Source organism: Labrus mixtus, chromosome 16, assembly GCF_963584025.1.
Source record: "Labrus mixtus chromosome 16, fLabMix1.1, whole genome shotgun sequence".
Classification (NCBI taxonomy): Eukaryota; Metazoa; Chordata; class Actinopteri; order Labriformes; family Labridae; genus Labrus; species Labrus mixtus.
The window spans coordinates 6,080,714-6,099,530 of NC_083627.1; the positions used below are offsets into that span (position 1 = coordinate 6,080,714).

At 40.8% G+C, this 18,817-nt stretch overlaps 1 protein-coding gene across 1 annotated transcript; it reads left to right on the forward strand.

Moving 5' to 3' along the window:
- The first annotated feature begins 1,427 nt into the window (after positions 1-1,427).
- Positions 1,428-18,802, forward strand: LOC132991501 (uncharacterized). Its single transcript, XM_061060285.1, has 18 exons — positions 1,428-1,537; positions 4,381-4,540; positions 4,628-4,820; positions 5,683-5,754; positions 6,005-7,871; positions 7,984-8,070; positions 9,127-9,188; positions 10,200-12,009; positions 12,252-12,344; positions 12,535-12,585; positions 13,726-14,343; positions 14,983-15,056; positions 15,229-15,375; positions 15,480-15,640; positions 16,375-16,534; positions 16,636-16,827; positions 17,509-17,668; positions 18,133-18,802. Exons 1-18 carry the CDS (start codon positions 1,429-1,431, stop codon positions 18,279-18,281), a joined length of 6,165 nt encoding a protein of 2,054 aa, XP_060916268.1. The 5' UTR covers position 1,428; the 3' UTR covers positions 18,282-18,802.
- Positions 18,803-18,817: the final 15 nt, after the last annotated feature.

Genomic DNA, 18,817 nt, shown 5'->3' on the forward strand with positions numbered 1-18,817 from the left:
GTCAAATGTCTCAAAATGTTGTCGTGTTAATTAAACTGTAGATTTACAGGCTGTTAGCTGTTAAAACATTTCCCCTTTTCTGTACACTTCAATGAAAGGGCCTACAACTAGGTCCTCGTAAACCACACAAACCCGTGTCCGCTGCTTTGTCCGTCCCTGTAACCAAGGCAACCACGGACGCCGATTCGCTGCTTCTACGTTCTTGCCTGTGACGTTTCCACCAGTGATTGGCTGTAGCGACTGCAGCGTCAACGCCACGGGGTCTCATGCTGCATTCACGTGCTCTTCGGATTGTCCGAGATGTGATGACTTCAGTGTTTTCACGTGATTGCAATTCGGAAAGTCACAATGTTGTAGCCTCAAAACTTAAAATTTACAAAGACAGATTTAAAAATACTTTTTTATCTACTGCAATTGCACTTTATAACGACTCCCCTTTAAGTAAGGACAGAAGACATTTAAACTTTAGCCTGAGCTGCATATATCAAACTGTATATTTGCACACTTGACTGCTTTTTTTTAATAATAATTCTTTATTTATCTATCATGCTATGCACTGGCAGAGCTAGTATTTTGTACTGTTATCTATGAGTCACAGCTACTTATGCACATGGACCATCCATACCACTTTTTTTATCCTGGCTATGTATTGTGGGCTCATGTTTTTTGTATGGGTGGGATATGTATATATGTGTTGTGTTGTGTGTTTGTATGTATATATGTGTTGTGTTGTGTGTTTGTATGTATATATGTGTTGTGTTGTGTGTTTGTATGTATATATGTGTTGTGTGTTTGTATGTATATATGTGTTGTGTTGTGTGTTTGTATGCTGGCTGCTGGAACACCTACATTTCCCTGCTGGGATGAATAAAGTATATCTTATCTTATCTTTATCTTAAAACATATTTTTTTCCAGACACACACGTGTCCGACACCACGCGAAGGCACCATCAGGAAAGACGATAGACACAGGAAAGATGGCCGCCACTGTATTAGCTTCAATTGATACTCTTCTTGCTTCTACTGTGGGATATTAAGGCAAAACAGGTTAATATCGCTGTTTAAAAGAGAAATGCATATTTATCGAAATATATTCATCTCAACAACTATGGTCAAAGTGTTTACTAACTTCTAGCTTGCATTTACAACTTGCTTGTTGGTTCCTGTTTGCAAGCTGGTAAGGCATCTGTGCAGAAGTTACTTAGTAAACAACAGTGAGAAACAACTCTCTATCTGTTGACTAACACTTATTGTTGCTTTGATGCAATTTTTACAGAAATGCAATACAATAAAATACAGCATAGGGACTAAAATATTCATATTAATCAGGCTTTTGTTTGCTCATTTGTTTTTAAATTGTCAGTGTGCTTAGCAGACATTATATTACCCCAATCTAAATCAGTATCTTTGATATGTTTTCTAGCTGCCATGGAGAACGAGAGACCACAACTGACTCCGGAGCAGGATGCCCTGGAGCACATATTTGCTTGTAAAGACAAACCCTTCCTGGAGGGGAGGCACATTGATGCCTTTAAAGGTAAGATAAGATATACTTTATTCATCCCAGCAGGGAAATGTAGGTGTTCCAGCAGCCAGCATACAAACACACAACACAACACATATATACATACAAACACACAACACAACACAACACATATATACATACAAACACACAACACAACACAACACATATATACATACAAACACACAACACAACACAACACATATATACATACAAACACACAACACAACACAACACATATATACATACAAACACACAACACAACACATATATACATACAAACACACAACACAACACATATATACATACAAACACACAACACATATATACATACAAACACACAACACAACACATATATACATACAAACACACAACACATATATACATACAAACACACAACACATATATACATACAAACACACAACACAACACATATATACATACACACACACAACACATATATACATACAAACACACAACACATATATACATACAAACACACAACACAACACATATATACATACAAACACACAACACATATATACATACAAACACACAACACATATATACATACAAACACACAACACAACACAACACATATATACATACAAACACACAACACAACACAACACATATATACATACAAACACACAACACATATATACAAACACACAACACAACACAACACATATATACATACAAACACACAACACATATATACATACAAACACACAACACATATATACAAACACACAACACATATATACAAACACACAACACATATATACAAACACACAACACAACACAACACATATATACATACAAACACACAACACATATATACATACAAACACACAACACATATATACATACAAACACACAACACATATATACAAACACACAACACATATATACAAACACACAACACATATATACATACAAACACACAACACAACACATATATACATACAAACACACAACACAACACAACACATATATACATACAAACACACAACACAACACATATATACATACAAACACACAACACATATATACATACAAACACACAACACAACACATATATACATACAAACACACAACACATATATACATACAAACACACAACACATATATACATACAAACACACAACACATATATACATACAAACACACAACACATATATACAAACACACAACACAACACATATATACATACAAACACACAACACATATATACATACAAACACACAACACATATATACATACAAACACACAACACATATATACATACAAACACACAACACATATATACAAACACACAACACAACACATATATACATACAAACACACAACACATATATACATACAAACACACAACACATATATACATACAAACACACAACACATATATACAAACACACAACACAACACATATATACATACAAACACACAACACATATATACATACAAACACACAACACATATATACATACAAACACACAACACATATATACAAACACACAACACAACACATATATACATACAAACACACAACACATATATACAAACACACAACACAACACAACACAACACAACACATATATACAAACACACAACACATATATACAAACACACAACACAACACATATATACATACATACACACAACACATATATACATACATACAAACAACACATATATACATACAAACACACAACACAACACAACACATATATATATACAAACACACAACACATATATATATACAAACACACAACACATATATACATACATACAAACAACACATATATACATACACACAACACAACACATATATACATACATACACACAACACATATATACATACATACAAACAACACATATATACAAACACACAACACAACACAACACAACACATATATACAAACACACAACACATATATACAAACACACAACACATATATACAAACACACAACACAACACATATATACATACATACACACAACACATATATACATACATACAAACAACACATATATACATACAAACACACAACACAACACAACACAACACATATATACATACAAACAACACATATATACATACAAACAACACATATATACATACAAACACACAACACATATATACATACAAACAACACATATATACATACAAACACACAACACATATATACATACAAACAACACATATATACATACAAACACACAACACATATATACATACAAACACACAACATATATATACGTACAAACACACAACACATATATACATACACACACACAACATATATATACGTACAAACACACAACACATATATACAAACACACAACATATATATACATACAAACACACAACACAACACATATATACATACAAACACACAACACAACACATATATACATACAAACACACAACATATATATACGTACAAACACACAACACATATATACATACAAACACACAACACATATATACATACAAACACACAACACAACACATATATACATACAAACACACAACATATATATACGTACAAACACACAACACATATATACATACAAACACACAACATATATATACATACAAACACACAACACAACACATATATACATACATATCCCACCCATACAAAAAACATGAGCCCACAATACATAGCCAGGCTAAAAAAAGTGGTATGGATGGTCCATGTGCATAAGTAGCTGTTACTCATAGACAGGTAGGAGGTATTGCTACAATAGCAGTCTCTATTATGTAGGATCTCTGATATCCACTGATAGAACATTTGGTCCTGCAATTTACAATCAACTCTGATACTGATTTATTCTTTTTATCCAGGGAGAGGACTGTTCACCCTCAAAGCCGTTGAACCCTCCATGTTTGTCGTTGAATATCGAGGGAACATCTGTTCTGTCAAAACCACAACACCTAAAAAGGAATGCCCCGATTCGCTGATCAATTATTTATTTGAGTTTTCATGGAGTGGAGCACAGTGGTGGTGAGTTGTTGACTTATGTATGATGTATTTTAAGAGTGGTCATTTAAAGAACGATTATATTGTCATTAAGACGCCTTTCACTCGCAGCATCGACGCTTCAGCCGAAGACCGGACCCTCGGTAGACTTGTGAATGACGACCACATCAGCCCCAACTGTGAAATGAAGAAAATAGTGATTGAAGGAAAGCCGCACGTGTGCCTGTTTGCAGTGAAGGCAATATCTCCAGGAGAGGAGATAACTTTCAATTATGGCGACTCATCTTACCCCTGGCGCTCCACGGTAGGTTTTTAAAGCTTTGTACTCTGCGTAAGAAGTTTCAAGGTTATTTACGACCAAAATGGATGATATATTTGCAATGGTGCCAGAACAATGCCCGGATCTATTTTAATTGATATTTCTGTTGATCGCATGATAACATAAGTGTCTCTGTCCACTTGGTCTTGTTCAGAGCGGGCTTAGGAAGACACTTTAACTTCAGAGTAGGTGATCCAAGAACACTTCTGTGAGGACATTTCATTTGGGTTAACTTTTGCAAACTCTGTGGACGAAGTGGTATAAAAAATGTCAATCGATCTGTGTGTTGTAGTCAAGACCACACTAATCTAGACCAAGACATACCGGAGACCAGAGTGCTCCGAGACCGAGACATTTAGGGATCCAGGCCGAGACGAGACCAAGTGTCTTGTGGTCAGATTTAAAATCCAGAGTCTGAGACAAGACAGAGGGAAACATGCTTTTGACTCTGAGACGAGACCTTAAAATAGAGACCGCTCTCGAGACTGCTTCAAAAAAGAGAGGCTTGGTGGCGCAGTGGTTTGTGCACGCGCCCCATGTATGGAGGCATTGCTCCTCCAAGCGGGCGGTTCGAATCTCACCTGTGGCTCCTTTCCCGCATGTCATTTCCAACTCTCTCTCTCTCCCTGATTTCCAACTCCATCCACTGTCCTGTCTCTCCATTAAAGGCACAAAAAGCCCCCCCAAAAAAAGAGAAGCTTGAATAGATTACGAGTGACCCATTGTGTCGAGGCCAATTCAATCAACCAACTTATTTACAGAGCACCTTTCAGACAAATCGATGCAGAACAAAGTTCTTCACGAGGGAGTGGAAAAGTGATTTTCTTTCTTATCGATCGATCTGCAGGAGTCCTTTGATGGATCCAGTTCTTCGTACACTAACGTTTGTGCTACTACGTCTACACCAAGAAATAAAGGGGTATGTGACCTTGTTAACTGCTTCGACAAACTGCATTCATTGACTCAAGGAAACTGCATCATAAATGCTGTTCTCACACATTTCTTAAGATCTCTCATGTATGTTTATAGGAACTTTCTTACCTTGGGTTGCTTCAGATGTGGTGTCAGGTTGATCCTGTTTCTTCTGGAAGGAGACAGAATAGCTGTTTCTTGATTAAATAATAATCTTTTTTAGTCCTTTCTCATTCTTGGTGTTTTTGTATTTCCAGCTTGAAGACTGGGAGGCAGCGTCCTCTGACGACGATGATGATGAGCTACGTGACAGTGGACCAAGTGGTGACAAAGACAGTTTTTCCAACACCAGCAGTCAGATGAATTTTGGGGATGATTCATCTTTAAGAGATTTAGTTTACCCTGAAGAGATGACAGGGAAGTCATCGATGCCTCCAGCCGATGCTTCATGCTCCCGAAAGGACAAGAAGCCTCCTTTGAGCTCTCATAAGCCCGACTCGGATGGAGATTACTCCACTGAAAGTTTTTGTTATTTTTGTGGTAAAGCTGCTAAAAAAATGGCACGGCATCTTTTAAGGCATGTTGAGGAAGATTCCAAACTCGCCAAAGCTTTTTCTTTACAAAAACATTCAAAGGAACGAAATAGGATACTAGCGGATTTTCGTAACAAGGGGAATCACAAACATAACCAAGAGGTGTTGAAGAATAACAGTGGGGCGTTAAAATTGAGAAGAAGACGGAAAAACAAGGGGTCCAGTTCTAAAACATTCCTGCACTGTATGTATTGTAAAAGCTTGTTGATGCGTAAGGAAATGTGGAGGCATGTGCGCAGATGTCCCGCGAGGAGCACATCCGACTCGGCAACAAGTGGCAAATCAAAAGTCCTCGGGGCCATGGCTCTCGCTGAGGCTCCGTTAGCTCAAAATCTATCGGCCGACGTGAAGAAGATACTCTCAGATATGACACAAGACAGGATTGCATTCGCAGTTCAAAATGACGTCCTTCTAATAAAGCTGACTGAGCGTCTGTCTGCCAAGTATAGAGATGATCCACATAAGCGCCAATACATCAGACAGACGCTGCGGGAAATGGGACGACTTTTGTTAGCCCTCCAGGAGAAGTCAATATCAAGCTACCGAGATGCAATCAAACCCACCAACTTCTACAAAGTTGTCGACGTTGTCAAGAAACTCGCTGGATTCAACGTCAAGAGGAAGAGCTATGAGAAACCAAGTCTTGCTTTGAAGTCCGGATATTCACTTAAAAAAATAGGTGCCATTGTTGCTGAAGCGGAAGACTTGGACGAGCAGATGAAAGGGGACGCTGAAACATTTGTGAACATGTGCGCGAAAGAGTGGACGGAGCTCGTCTCCCGCACAGCCCTCGCTTCGTTGAAAGGACAAAGGATCAACAAAGCGTCTACGATACCGTTCACGCGTGATGTGCAGCTTTTCTACAGGTACATTGAGTCAGCATCAGTTTCTGCCGTCCAAGGCCTGAAGAGCGAAGAAAGCCAGCAGGTCTACACCGCACTGTGCAGAGTGACTCTTGCACGAGTGTCAGTCTTGAACAAATGTGCCCCAGAGGTTTCAAAAATGACTCTGAAGGCGTTCCAGGAGCGGGACGACAGTACCCAAGTGTTGTCCAAGCACTTCATCAGAATGACCATGGAGAACATAACCGGCCAGAACATTTCTCTCCTGCTGACTTCTGATCTTGTCAGCGCAATAAACCTCCTCGTGAGCAAGAGAAATGCATGCGGGGTACACAAAGACAACCCTTTCTTGTTTGCAATGCCGAACTCTTCACCTACAAGTCTTTTCCACAAAGGATGCAACATCAGGGCCTTTTCAATTCTGTGTCGTGCAAAGAACCCAGAGCATCTCAGGGGGGTGCATTTTCACAAGCACATTTCAAGAGTCTTCCAAATCCTCAACCTGGAGAATGACGAGCTGGACCACCTCGCTAAACTGCTTGGCCGCAACATCCGGGCTGACAGGGACTACTATCGGTTGCCAGAGGCAGCTGTGGAGCTCGCAAAAATAGCAACTCTCATTGTGGCGATGGAGAAGGGCTCGCTTGAAAAGTTCAAAGGGAAATCTCTGAGCGAAGTTGAGATTGAGGGTATGTGTCCAGTGTGGTGCAGTTCTGACCTGCACATGTTTATGTATTTAAATCAAAGACTTCCTTTAAACGATAAAAGGAAACTTACTGAATCTTGTTTCTTTTGTTCAAGATGAACTAGAGCCAGATGTGGAGCAGGTCAACAGTGAAATCAGTGATGCTGAGGAGGACGATGAATTATCTGATTATGAGGAGAGCTGTAAGTCGAGAAGATGATCTCTCAACTTTGCTATTATCTGTAATTAGGGCCCGAAGCACTGACTAGAGCGTAGGACCCTATTGGAACCCTAAGGATTTTTTTTTTTTTTCGCGTCTTTCAATGCGTTTTTGAGGACCTGAACGTGCGTGAAAAATCACCAAAATTGGCAAGGTCATCAGGTCTGGTGAAAATTGGATATTTTCGTAAACAAAGTTCGCAAAATGGCTCAACAGCGCCCCCCTTTTAGCTGCACGCAATAGGTTTCTCCACCTACACGCATGACATTATTTTTTACATGTTAATCATGCCAAGACCTACAAAAAAGTCAGTGGAAGTAATTGTCTAATTTAAACAGGAAGTCCGCTATGATTTTTTGAATGTCAAATTATCGCGCATTTTCACCGTTTACAGGATACCTATTTGAATGAACTTGTCCAAAAGTTATTTCGTCAAAGGGAGTGGCGTGCGTTCAAAGTTTCATGTGCGTTTTGCCAAATTGGCAAAAAAGTAAATGCTTATAACTCTACTATGCAGTTTTCTATCACCACCAAAAATTCATACATGATACATGGCCCGACGTGAACACTGCTGCTTAGTCACAGCGCCGCCTGTTGACAACAGGAAGTTACTGCTTCTCAGTTAGCATTAGCCATTGCTAACAAGGTAGCTCATTTCCCACTCAAAATTGGTGGGGACCTTGGAAACACCTTGGACATACAACACGTTCAAGCTCAAACACCTACGTCTAACGCTCTCGCCGTACGGATTTATCATTCGCCATCAAACAGGAAGTGGCTGTAACTCTCATATACTTTGTCTGATCTGCCTCAAATTACACGGGTATGATCAGGGTTGGCCTCTGAACACACTGACATAACAATAGTCAACTTTAACCATAGCGCCCCCTCCTGCAAGGAGTAAGTACTACATCCTATATACTTTGTTTGATCTTTGCCTTAAGAATCTGAATCTAAAGAGTCATGAATTATGATCCCATCACTCCCAACTGTGAAAAAAGTGATTGTGCGAGTAAGCCACCTTTGTGCCTGTTTGCAGTGATGGAAATCTCTCAAGCTGAGGAGCAAACTTTCAACAGTGAGGATTCCTGTCATTCAGCGGTAAGTTTATGTCCTGCAATTTATTTTACTTCAGATTTGTTCTTCTTGTTTTCTTTGGCAGAATAAAGATTGTTCCATTAGTTTATTGTTAACTCCCCTCCCCCACTATGAGTGACAACATATTAGAATATTCTCCTTATATTAAGTCTATATCGCAAATTTGTACAAACTCGACGTAGTTTGTCTAGATCCTTGCTTGTTGTTGTACTTGCACAAAAGTGTCTGCTAAATGAATTTAAGAATTAGAATTAAAAGATCTTTAAATTATGTCCTTTGTGATATAAATTGGAAAAACTGGCTTTTACATCTTCAGGAAACAAATAAGCCAGGGTTTCAGAGACAAATGTGGATCTTAACCATTTTTAAACCCTCAACAAAAAACATATTTATTTGAAAAATGATGAACTGCAAAGAAAATGTAGTTTTCTTTCATCAAGATAGTAAATGCCTCATGTATAGAGCAGCAAGCAGCCTGTGCCTCCCTTTCTCCCTTACACATAAGTCCATGAGCCTTGTCTTATTATTAACACTAACCGACTACGGCTGGGACAAAATATCAATACAGCAGAACATCTCTCGTCATCAGTCAAATCACTGGTATCAAATAAAAATAACAATTTATATTTATTACCCAATTTGACTCAACACATCTCCACCTTGTTACTTCCTGAAGTGGGGCCTATGACATGAATGAGGGTAACATGAACAGAAGTGAATTAGCCAAAGAGAGAGAGGGTGGGATAATGTTAGGCTGCAGTGAAATGAAGTTTTATTCAGCCAACAACAGAGAAATGTACGACAACTGACACCAAATTGCCCTGAATAAATGTACTAATAATAAACTTATTTAGGGGTATTTAGTATTCTTTGGTTTATCAGATATCATGTATCTGGTTGGAATGATTTATCATTGTGTGGTTGTTTTACATCGTATCGTCCCTAGGAAACATTAGATTCACACTGTTTTTTTTTCATGTAACGTTGAAAGATATTTCATGTTCATAATTCTAGGTGGAGGACTCAGGAGGATCCTCCAGCTCTGCTGAATCCTGCAGTGATGACGAGTTTGTACCTGACGGTGACGCAAGTAGCGATGAGAGTTCTAAACTCAACGTCAAACGACCGTGTCTCAGGAGTACATTAGATCGAGCCGCTCGTGCAAAGCGGCGGGGGGATAATTCTTTCTCAGTTGAAATGCCCAAAGGACAACCAAGGCGCGCCACAAATTACTGTTACGTCTGTGGGAAAGCTCAGTGTAGGTTTTCCCGTCATCTGTTCATCCATAGACACGACGAGCCCGAGGTAGCTGAAGCGTTCGCGCTGCGCAAGAACTCAGTGGCACGAGCTCAACGAATAAGGGAGTTACGAGACAGAGGAAATTCTCAACACAATGAAGATGTTTTGAAGACTGGCCTCGGAGAACTGAAACTGAAGAGGAAAAAAACTGACTTGTTCACTGTTACCAAAGTGTGCCTGTATTGTGAAGGCCTATATAGTCATAAGGAGATTAGGCCACATATGCAAAAGTGTTCGGCACGCAGGACCTCAAAAACTCGAAAATGCAACAGTAAAGTCTTCATGCTGGTTTCCTCTGTGGAGTTGAAAGACAACCCTGAACGCTCAGCAGAACTGAGTGCTGTGATTAAAGACATGCCCAAAGATGAGATTACATCTGCAGTTTTGAATGATTCCCTCCTGATGCTGATGGCGCAGTATTTCTGCCACAACAACAAAAGTGACACCATCATGAAGAGGCTGAGGGCAATGGGAAGTCTTCTTCTCGTGTTAAAGAAAACGTCCATGTCAAGCTTCGAAGACGTACTGAGTCCGGAAAACTTCAGCAAAGTCGTCGAAGCTGTCCGAGAGCTCTGCGGTTTCAATGAAGAGAACAAGACTTGGAACCGACCGACTCTGATAGTCACAGTAAGATATTCTCTCAAGTTGATTGCTGACATCAACTACGCAAGGGCGCAGAAGGAGGGTAATGATAAACGGAAGATTGGTGACGCAGCGACATTTTTGAGTTTGTGTAAGAAAGAATGGTGCGGTGCCTGCAAATTGAACACCTCGACGACGGCAACCATACCCTTCATGCAGGGCGTGCAGGTCTTCTACCGGTACTTGGAGAAGACGGCGGCTTCTGCCTCTGAAAGTCTGACTAAGTACGAATCCGCTCCGGTCTACACTTCGCTTCTCAGATTGACAGTCGCTCAGCTGTCAGTGCTTAACCAAAATGTGGATCTGGCTCGTGTGACACTCGAGTCTTTCCAGGAGAGGGAGACGACTGAGCGCTGTGAGGACCCTGCTGTCGGCCAGTCGCAGGTCGACCAGATCCTCTCCGAGACGTCGGTGAAGATCAATGTGATGTGTGACCACATGGGCAGAGCAGTTGTCATGACGTTGACCCCTACGCTGATTGCCGCATTAGAACAGCTTGTGAACAAGAGAGAAGCGTGTGGCGTTCATACTGGTAACCCCTTCCTGTTTGCGCTACCTGATGCAAAATGTGCGAGCTACCTCAGGGGAGGCGTCACCTTCACGACCACTGTGGCACGGTGCGGCGCAAAGAATGAACCGATCCTCAAGTCTGTGTGTTTTCGTAAGCACCTTGCAAGAGTCTTCCAGATCCTCGACCTCTCGAATGGTCAGCTCGATCAGCTAGCCAAACTTCTGGGCCGCGACATTCAGACCGACAGAGAGTATTATCAGACGCCAGACGCAGCTGAGGACCTCGCAAAAATCTTTGAGCTCCTCTCAGCGATGGAGAAGGGAACCCTGGAAAAATACCAGGGAAAGTCTTTCCAGGAAATCGAAATAGCAGGTATGTGTTTAGTTTTCCCATCAACGTGCAAGCTGTCTTCTTCTTCTTCTTCTTCTTCTTCTTCTGTGGCTCCTGCACGCAGATCGCTGCAGGAGGCCACATTTTGATCATGAAAGATTAATTTTTGTGTTTTTTTATTTTTTTTATTTGTTCGAGTCTGGAAGATTGTGTTCATTGGACTATGATTGAAAACCATTTAATTTGATGCACTAAAGGTTTATGTGTCTTGTTTGTTTTGGAAGATGAGTTGGAGCCACATATTGAGCCGGTCAACCTCAGAAAAAGAGACGCTGAGGAAGACAAAGAAGAATCAGAAATGTCCTTTCAGATGAACGGTATGTGAAAGATATCAACTCTCAGTCGTCGGTAAAATGCCAAGTCGTTTTCCCATCCAGGCATTTTGAGTACCATTGAATCCTTTTTCATCTCATTGAAAATAAAAAATCCTGCACACTACTCTTACTGGCATCATCAGATGTATCCTATCCTAGTATCCTTTCTACATTAACATTTTTCTCCTTTCAGATTCAGAAAATGGGACCGACATTTCTCAGATCAGAACCCCCAAACCAAAAGGTAATTAATCGAGGGGCACCACTTTATAGAATATTGGTCGACATGGATCTGTTATGAAACACGCTCCAACACATGAGCACAAAAAGAGAGAGATTGATTAAAGCCTTGATGATGTTAGTGTGATAGGTTTGGAGATAGTTTAATTTTTTTCATGTGCATATTTCCTTTAAGGGTCCAATCAGTAAGATATCTCCTGACTGAAATGATAAAGTGATCTTACTATATGATCAGACATTAAGGAAACATGCGATGTTGAAGTGCTGGCTTCTCTGACAACAATGCAGCAGCCAGTATGTCCTCCTTCTAACTTTAGATTCTGGTCCTGAATGCTCTGGATTTGTTTGGACCAGAAAAGTTAGGCGGTTTTAAGGCGACCCCCACACGGCTGTTTTGGACGCCCCTCGGTTTGCCAGATATGAGACCAGTTATCATGTCAACAGGTGTTGCAGCGATGGAAGCGGGCACGAGAAGTGGTTCAGATAGAAGTGATTGTACCCGACCTAAAAAGCCTCTGCATGTTTCTAATAAGCTCCACGAGCAGAAACGAGCTCAAACTAGGATCAATATTGGAGATGCTTTTTGAAAAATGGAGAGAGGTTAGAACACAGAAAGGTTTACAGACTGATACAGAGCTGGATAAACACTGAAGCTTCAGTGTCCACCACATGGTGACCTGAGTGAGCAACGACTCTAGAGAGGAGGGGGCGGGGGGAGACAGCTCTCTACAATGTTTTAAATTTAGCCCGCAGTACCCATTTTAAACACTAGGTGTCAGAGTTACATATTGCTCCTTTAGACTTAAGTCGTAACATCAAGAGAATTTTAAGCGTTGTGTTAAAGTTTCACCTGAAACTGCTTTAGATGAGGTTTGCGGGGACGACACAGTCCGATGGTTGAGGCTGGGCATCAGGGATGTCGGGTGGTAATAGCGCCCGATCACCTCGCTGAAGGTTGGGGGAGCTCCATCTACTCGAGAGCTGAAGGACTTTGGTTTCATACATTTTTGATCACTCAAAAAATTCCAGTCCATCTCATTCGCTGCATCGGGATTCACACAAACCAAGGGCTGACTTTTCTCTGAATATTGGACAAAAGAATGTCATTAATGTTCTCTCATCGCTTTTCCTCTATCACATCTAGGTCGCTTGTCTTTAGAAGGATCCTCTTCAAGATTGGAATGGCTCCGCAGCAGTTTATCCAGATCTGGTCGAGGCAGAGGGAGGGGCAGGGGGAGAGGTAGTGGGAGGGGGAGAGGGAGGGGCAGAGGGAGGGGGCGGGGGAGGAGGCTGGAGAGTGAAGATGAATCTGAGCTGAGTGATGAGAAAGATGAAGAAGTGAACTCAGAGCCAGATGACAGATCTGAGAAGAGAACTTCAGCTGCCAACACACCTCAGAGAACATCGTCACATAGCAATGACAACACGACCAACATGTTCTCCAGTGACGACGACGACGACGGCGGTGATATGAACGATGACTTTGACATGGACACCGGCGAGGATATTCCCAGAAATGAGAAGAACGATGGAGATGAAGACACGCGCGGCTCAGCAACAAAGTCGTGGTTACCGGGTTTAAACGACGAGGCCGGCTCTGATGCTGAGAAGAACGACAGAGCAGAACACGAGCTCGACGCTGGAAAGAACATGGACACTGATTCAGAGGAGAGCATGGAGGCGGGTGGTCCAGACGATGACGAGGAACCAAGTGGCTTGATGGACGTGGACAGCAGAAGTTCCTCTCCCATCATAAATAAAGGTAAATTAAATCTGATGAATGAAAGTCAAGCGATCACTAAAACCCTTAAACATAATCTGTGACCATGAATGTCTGTATGAAACACAAACAAACCCCTCTCGTTTATGTTGCGATATCGTCAGTAAATAACTTTAAACTCTTCGTTACATGAGAGGAAATGTCGTTTTAAAAACTAAGTTTTGAGAATTCATCCTCCAGAGAAACTCCAGTATTTAGTGAGTAATTAAAGTAAATATTTGTTGAGTTATTTCCTCAAATGCAAAATGCAAACCCTCATGGCAGCACTAGAGGAAAGGTCAGGGGAACATTATGGCTGCTGGCTTCATCTTCTGGATATCATGAATATTTGTAAAATATAACACAATGTACTCCTGATCTGCTTTTACATTAAATCTGCACAATAGGAGAAAAATATTCAACGTGCGATTACATTGTTTAATAATGAGGTGCAATAAAAAACAAATACTAAAGAGTTAGCTCTTTGTGGCTCTAACTATAAGTCCCAGATTATTTGCTGTTTTTCATGTTTTATACAATACCTGTGTTTGCACATGCCCAGTGACATAATTGGTTTTTTTTTGTGCAGCTTTTCTTCTGATAAAAAAGTCACACAGCCGTATTTGTTTTTATTCATCACAGATAAGAAGAAAGATATTTCTGCTGCAATGGCCGGGATGAAAGAAGTGAAGATAGTGATCCCTAAACTGGACCTTGTAAGTTTCTAATTTATTGCCTTTTCCTCTCATATTATTATTAAGAAGTTTGAGGAGGGGGATTTTTTTGTCTTTAGGTTTTAAACTGTCTCTTTGTTATGAACGCTTAAAGACGAGCATGTGAGACATCTGTGACTGTTTTATTCTTCTTCTATTTTTTTTATTGTCCTAGACGAAGTTGAAGGCTCTAGTTCGACTCTCCCAGTCGTCACCTGCGAGTCAACCAGCTGCAAAAGATCAGCCGATTCCCGCTGACAGTAAACGATCTCCAGAAATGTCGACGTCCACAAACACAGAAAACACACCGAGCAGTGAAAAGGTAAGAGGACAGTGAAATAATAGACCGATTATTAAGGTCGACCGGTTAGGTTATTAAAGTTACATTTTGTCTTTCGTGTTCTCCGCCTGCGTTCTTGCTCACAGGAGATTCCGATGATCTGCTCGCACTGTCAGAAGATCATGACGAAGGGTCAAACAGCGTACCAGATAAAAGGCTCCTCAGACGTCTTCTGCTCCAAAGACTGCCTGTTTGAAAAGTTCCCCATCAACAAGCCAGTCACCAAATCCTGCTTTTTCTGTTCCAGGTAAGTTTGAGACAAACGTTGTTTCATCTTCAAGTACGACATGCTGCTCTTAAATGTGGGAACCTGGGACATATTTAATCATGTTGTAGTACCATATAACCCTCACGAGGTCATAATCATAGACAGAAAACGGTGGGATTTTGTTTTCCGTAAATAAACCTTGTGGAGTGCTCTTCTGATTGAAAGAGTCCTATATTAAAGTTAAAGAGCGACCAGCAGAGTCGAGAAGCCGAAATTTTTTTATGAAAATGTTCAACATTTTTGAAGCCGAAAACTGTATACTTCGCTGAACTTGATGGAAATCATCTAGCAGGAAGACACTTTTTTTACTTCTTTGAGAGACTTTTAAAAACAGAGTTGATTTTATGGTAGTTTGACATTTCAAATTGCTTTTCGCAATTAATGTAGACAACAGCTGGTTTCTTGTTGTTTTTTATTACTTAAAAAACAGGATCATTGAGCTGTGATCACAGAGCCCTCTAATAGAGGAAAGTATCGTAGGAAAGACACAGAATAAATTATAGTAGACATTTTGGCGGCATCGTTCCCTTCAGTATTCAGTAAAACAAGAACAAAGCGATTCACCTAGCGTTAAAATAAAAGCTTTTATGCGTCGTCTTGACCCTGATTATCTCACCATTTGATCTGTGTTCAAGTCGTTATTTTGTTTATTTATGTAACCACATTAAATGCTGATCCAAACTCTCCATCTTATCCCCTCTTTACTTAAACAGTGAGATAACTCGGCCTTTGGACCTCATCATGGCGGCTGTGGACCTAAAGGGAACTATGAAGGACTTCTGCAGTACGACCTGCCTCTGCTCTTTTAAGTCCTCAATTAAATCCCCCCAAACACTGTTCCGCGTCTGCGGCATGTGCAAAAAAGGCTGCTCTGTAAGCAACATATTTCTACTTTAAATACTTGTCATGAAAAACTGTTTATTTCACTGCGACCTCTTTGCCATAATCTGTGCTTCTTCATTGGTCTCTTCCAGACCAAATGCGGGTTAATGGTGAAGAACGTTCTCTACAGGTTCTGCAGCGACAACTGCCTCGAAGATTTCCGCAAAGAAAACCACGCTGTGTGTAAGAACTGCAGCTCCGTCTGCTACAAACCGCTCAGGCTGAACCTGGAGGAGGACACTGAAGACGTCTGCAGTCAGGAGTGTCTGGAAAACTTGAAAAAGGTGGAGTAATCTATCGATTGATAGATGTTATGGATATGCCTCTGGGAAAGTGAGGCCATTTTTTTTTTCAGTTATTCCGGTGAGCCAGCGGTTTGCTTTAAACATCTTCCAGCTAGTGTTGTAGTCCAGACCACACTGACCGAGACCCCAAGACATACCCGAGACCAGAGTGCTACGAGATAGAGTCAAGACCAAGATATTTAGGGATCGAGACCGAGACCATAAATATCAATGAAAAAATCATGTTGTTTGTAGGGGGCGTGTCACTCACTTAGACCATAACACTGAGAAGGTTGCGGCTGTAACTAGGGGATACAAATCAAACTACAAGCAGCAGAGAGGAGAGGTGTGTGTGTGTCTGAAGGACAGGGAGCAGGAGGAGGGCAGACGCGTGTGAAATATAGAAATGTCAAAGACAAGAAGGAGGTTATTAAAGAGTCTCAACCCAAAAGCAGACGAGTTGTTTTAAGGCTGTAAACTGAAACATGAACGTTTGTTAACAGAAACATCCACAGCTAAATTCTTGTGTCGCCCAAACTCGAGTGGATGCTACAGCAACGTTTTCTGAAACTTGAACTGAAGGAGCTCAAAACAAGACACACAAGTACTCTAAATGTTTTTTTTTTATATATATACTGCGCTTACCTTAATCAACTTCTTTCTTTTTCTACTTTATTGCAGGGTAACCAGACACCCAATCCGTGCACCTTGTGCCACATTTCCCGGCCGGTGTCGGACATGGTGACTCATCACGTCGCTGAGAACGTGGTGGGGCTCTTCTGCTCTGGCTCCTGTGCGGTGTCATACAAGCTACAACCGGAATTTGTACGCAAGCTTCAAGGTACGAGACAGGAAGTTCCACACGGTTTGATTTTTCTTTTCAACCTGATCCCTTTCCTCCGTCTTCATACCTCATTCTCTCTTCGTTAGTGGGAACTCAGACTGAAAGTAGTACTTGATAAATTAAAAACAAGGGATTTGGTTGGCCTAGATGAGTTGCTTAAAGTATAAGAATAAAATCCAGGGTGTCCAGATGAGGATTACATCTGTGAATTCAGGCCAATAAGACTCTATCCCCCATCCTCCAAGTATGAGCTTCAGTATATTAATCTGTGACATGTATTTAATAATGACTAAAATGACTTTATATCTGCTTACAGCTCCATTAGAGTGACGGCTAATCTGTCACTCTGCTCTCCTTTTATACTATTAATTAAATGTTCATAAGGTGCTTGTGAATACTGAAAAATGTCCTAGGTACATTTAATTGCAGTAAACTGTATCAGCTTGTGATTCTGCTTCTAGAAAACAAAAGTGCAGACCGTTTGAAGAGGAAACGCGGAGGCCTGCAGTCTGAACAAGTAAGAAATACGTTGAGTTTATTTCATACAATAAAGAAATGTGATTACATGATACAAAGCAGACAGGGTTTGTTTAGATATATATTGTTTTAAAGGTAACATATTCTCCTCCTCTTCAACCAGTTTAAATAAGTCTCAGAGCTCCCCACAACATGTGTGTGAAGTTTCTTGTTCTAAATCCACTCTGATCCTGTATTTGATCATGTCTATAAACCCCTCTATTTCAGCCCTGCTCAGAACAGGCTGTTTCTTTGTCTGTACCTTTAAATATGTAAATGAGCTGTGTCTGACCACACCCCCTCTCTGGAAGGGCTCGGGTGTCTCGGGCTTTCTCGCTCCATGTCTTATTGTTTACGGTGAGAAGGCAGACTCAGAGGGCAGAACAAACACCTAGCTGTGGGAGTGTCACCCACCTGGGGGAGGGGCTACTGCCCTTTGTGATGTCATAAAGGGAAAATCTGCAAACGGCCTGTTTGAGCACACATTTTCTGAAAAGTGGAGCAGGGAAAAGACGGAGAGGATGGACTTTTCTCATCATTGAGGGGTTTGTAGACGGACTAGAGACACATATTAGTGTTAGAGAAACATGGTGAAGTGTATTTTGAAAAATATGTGACCTTTTAAGTGTA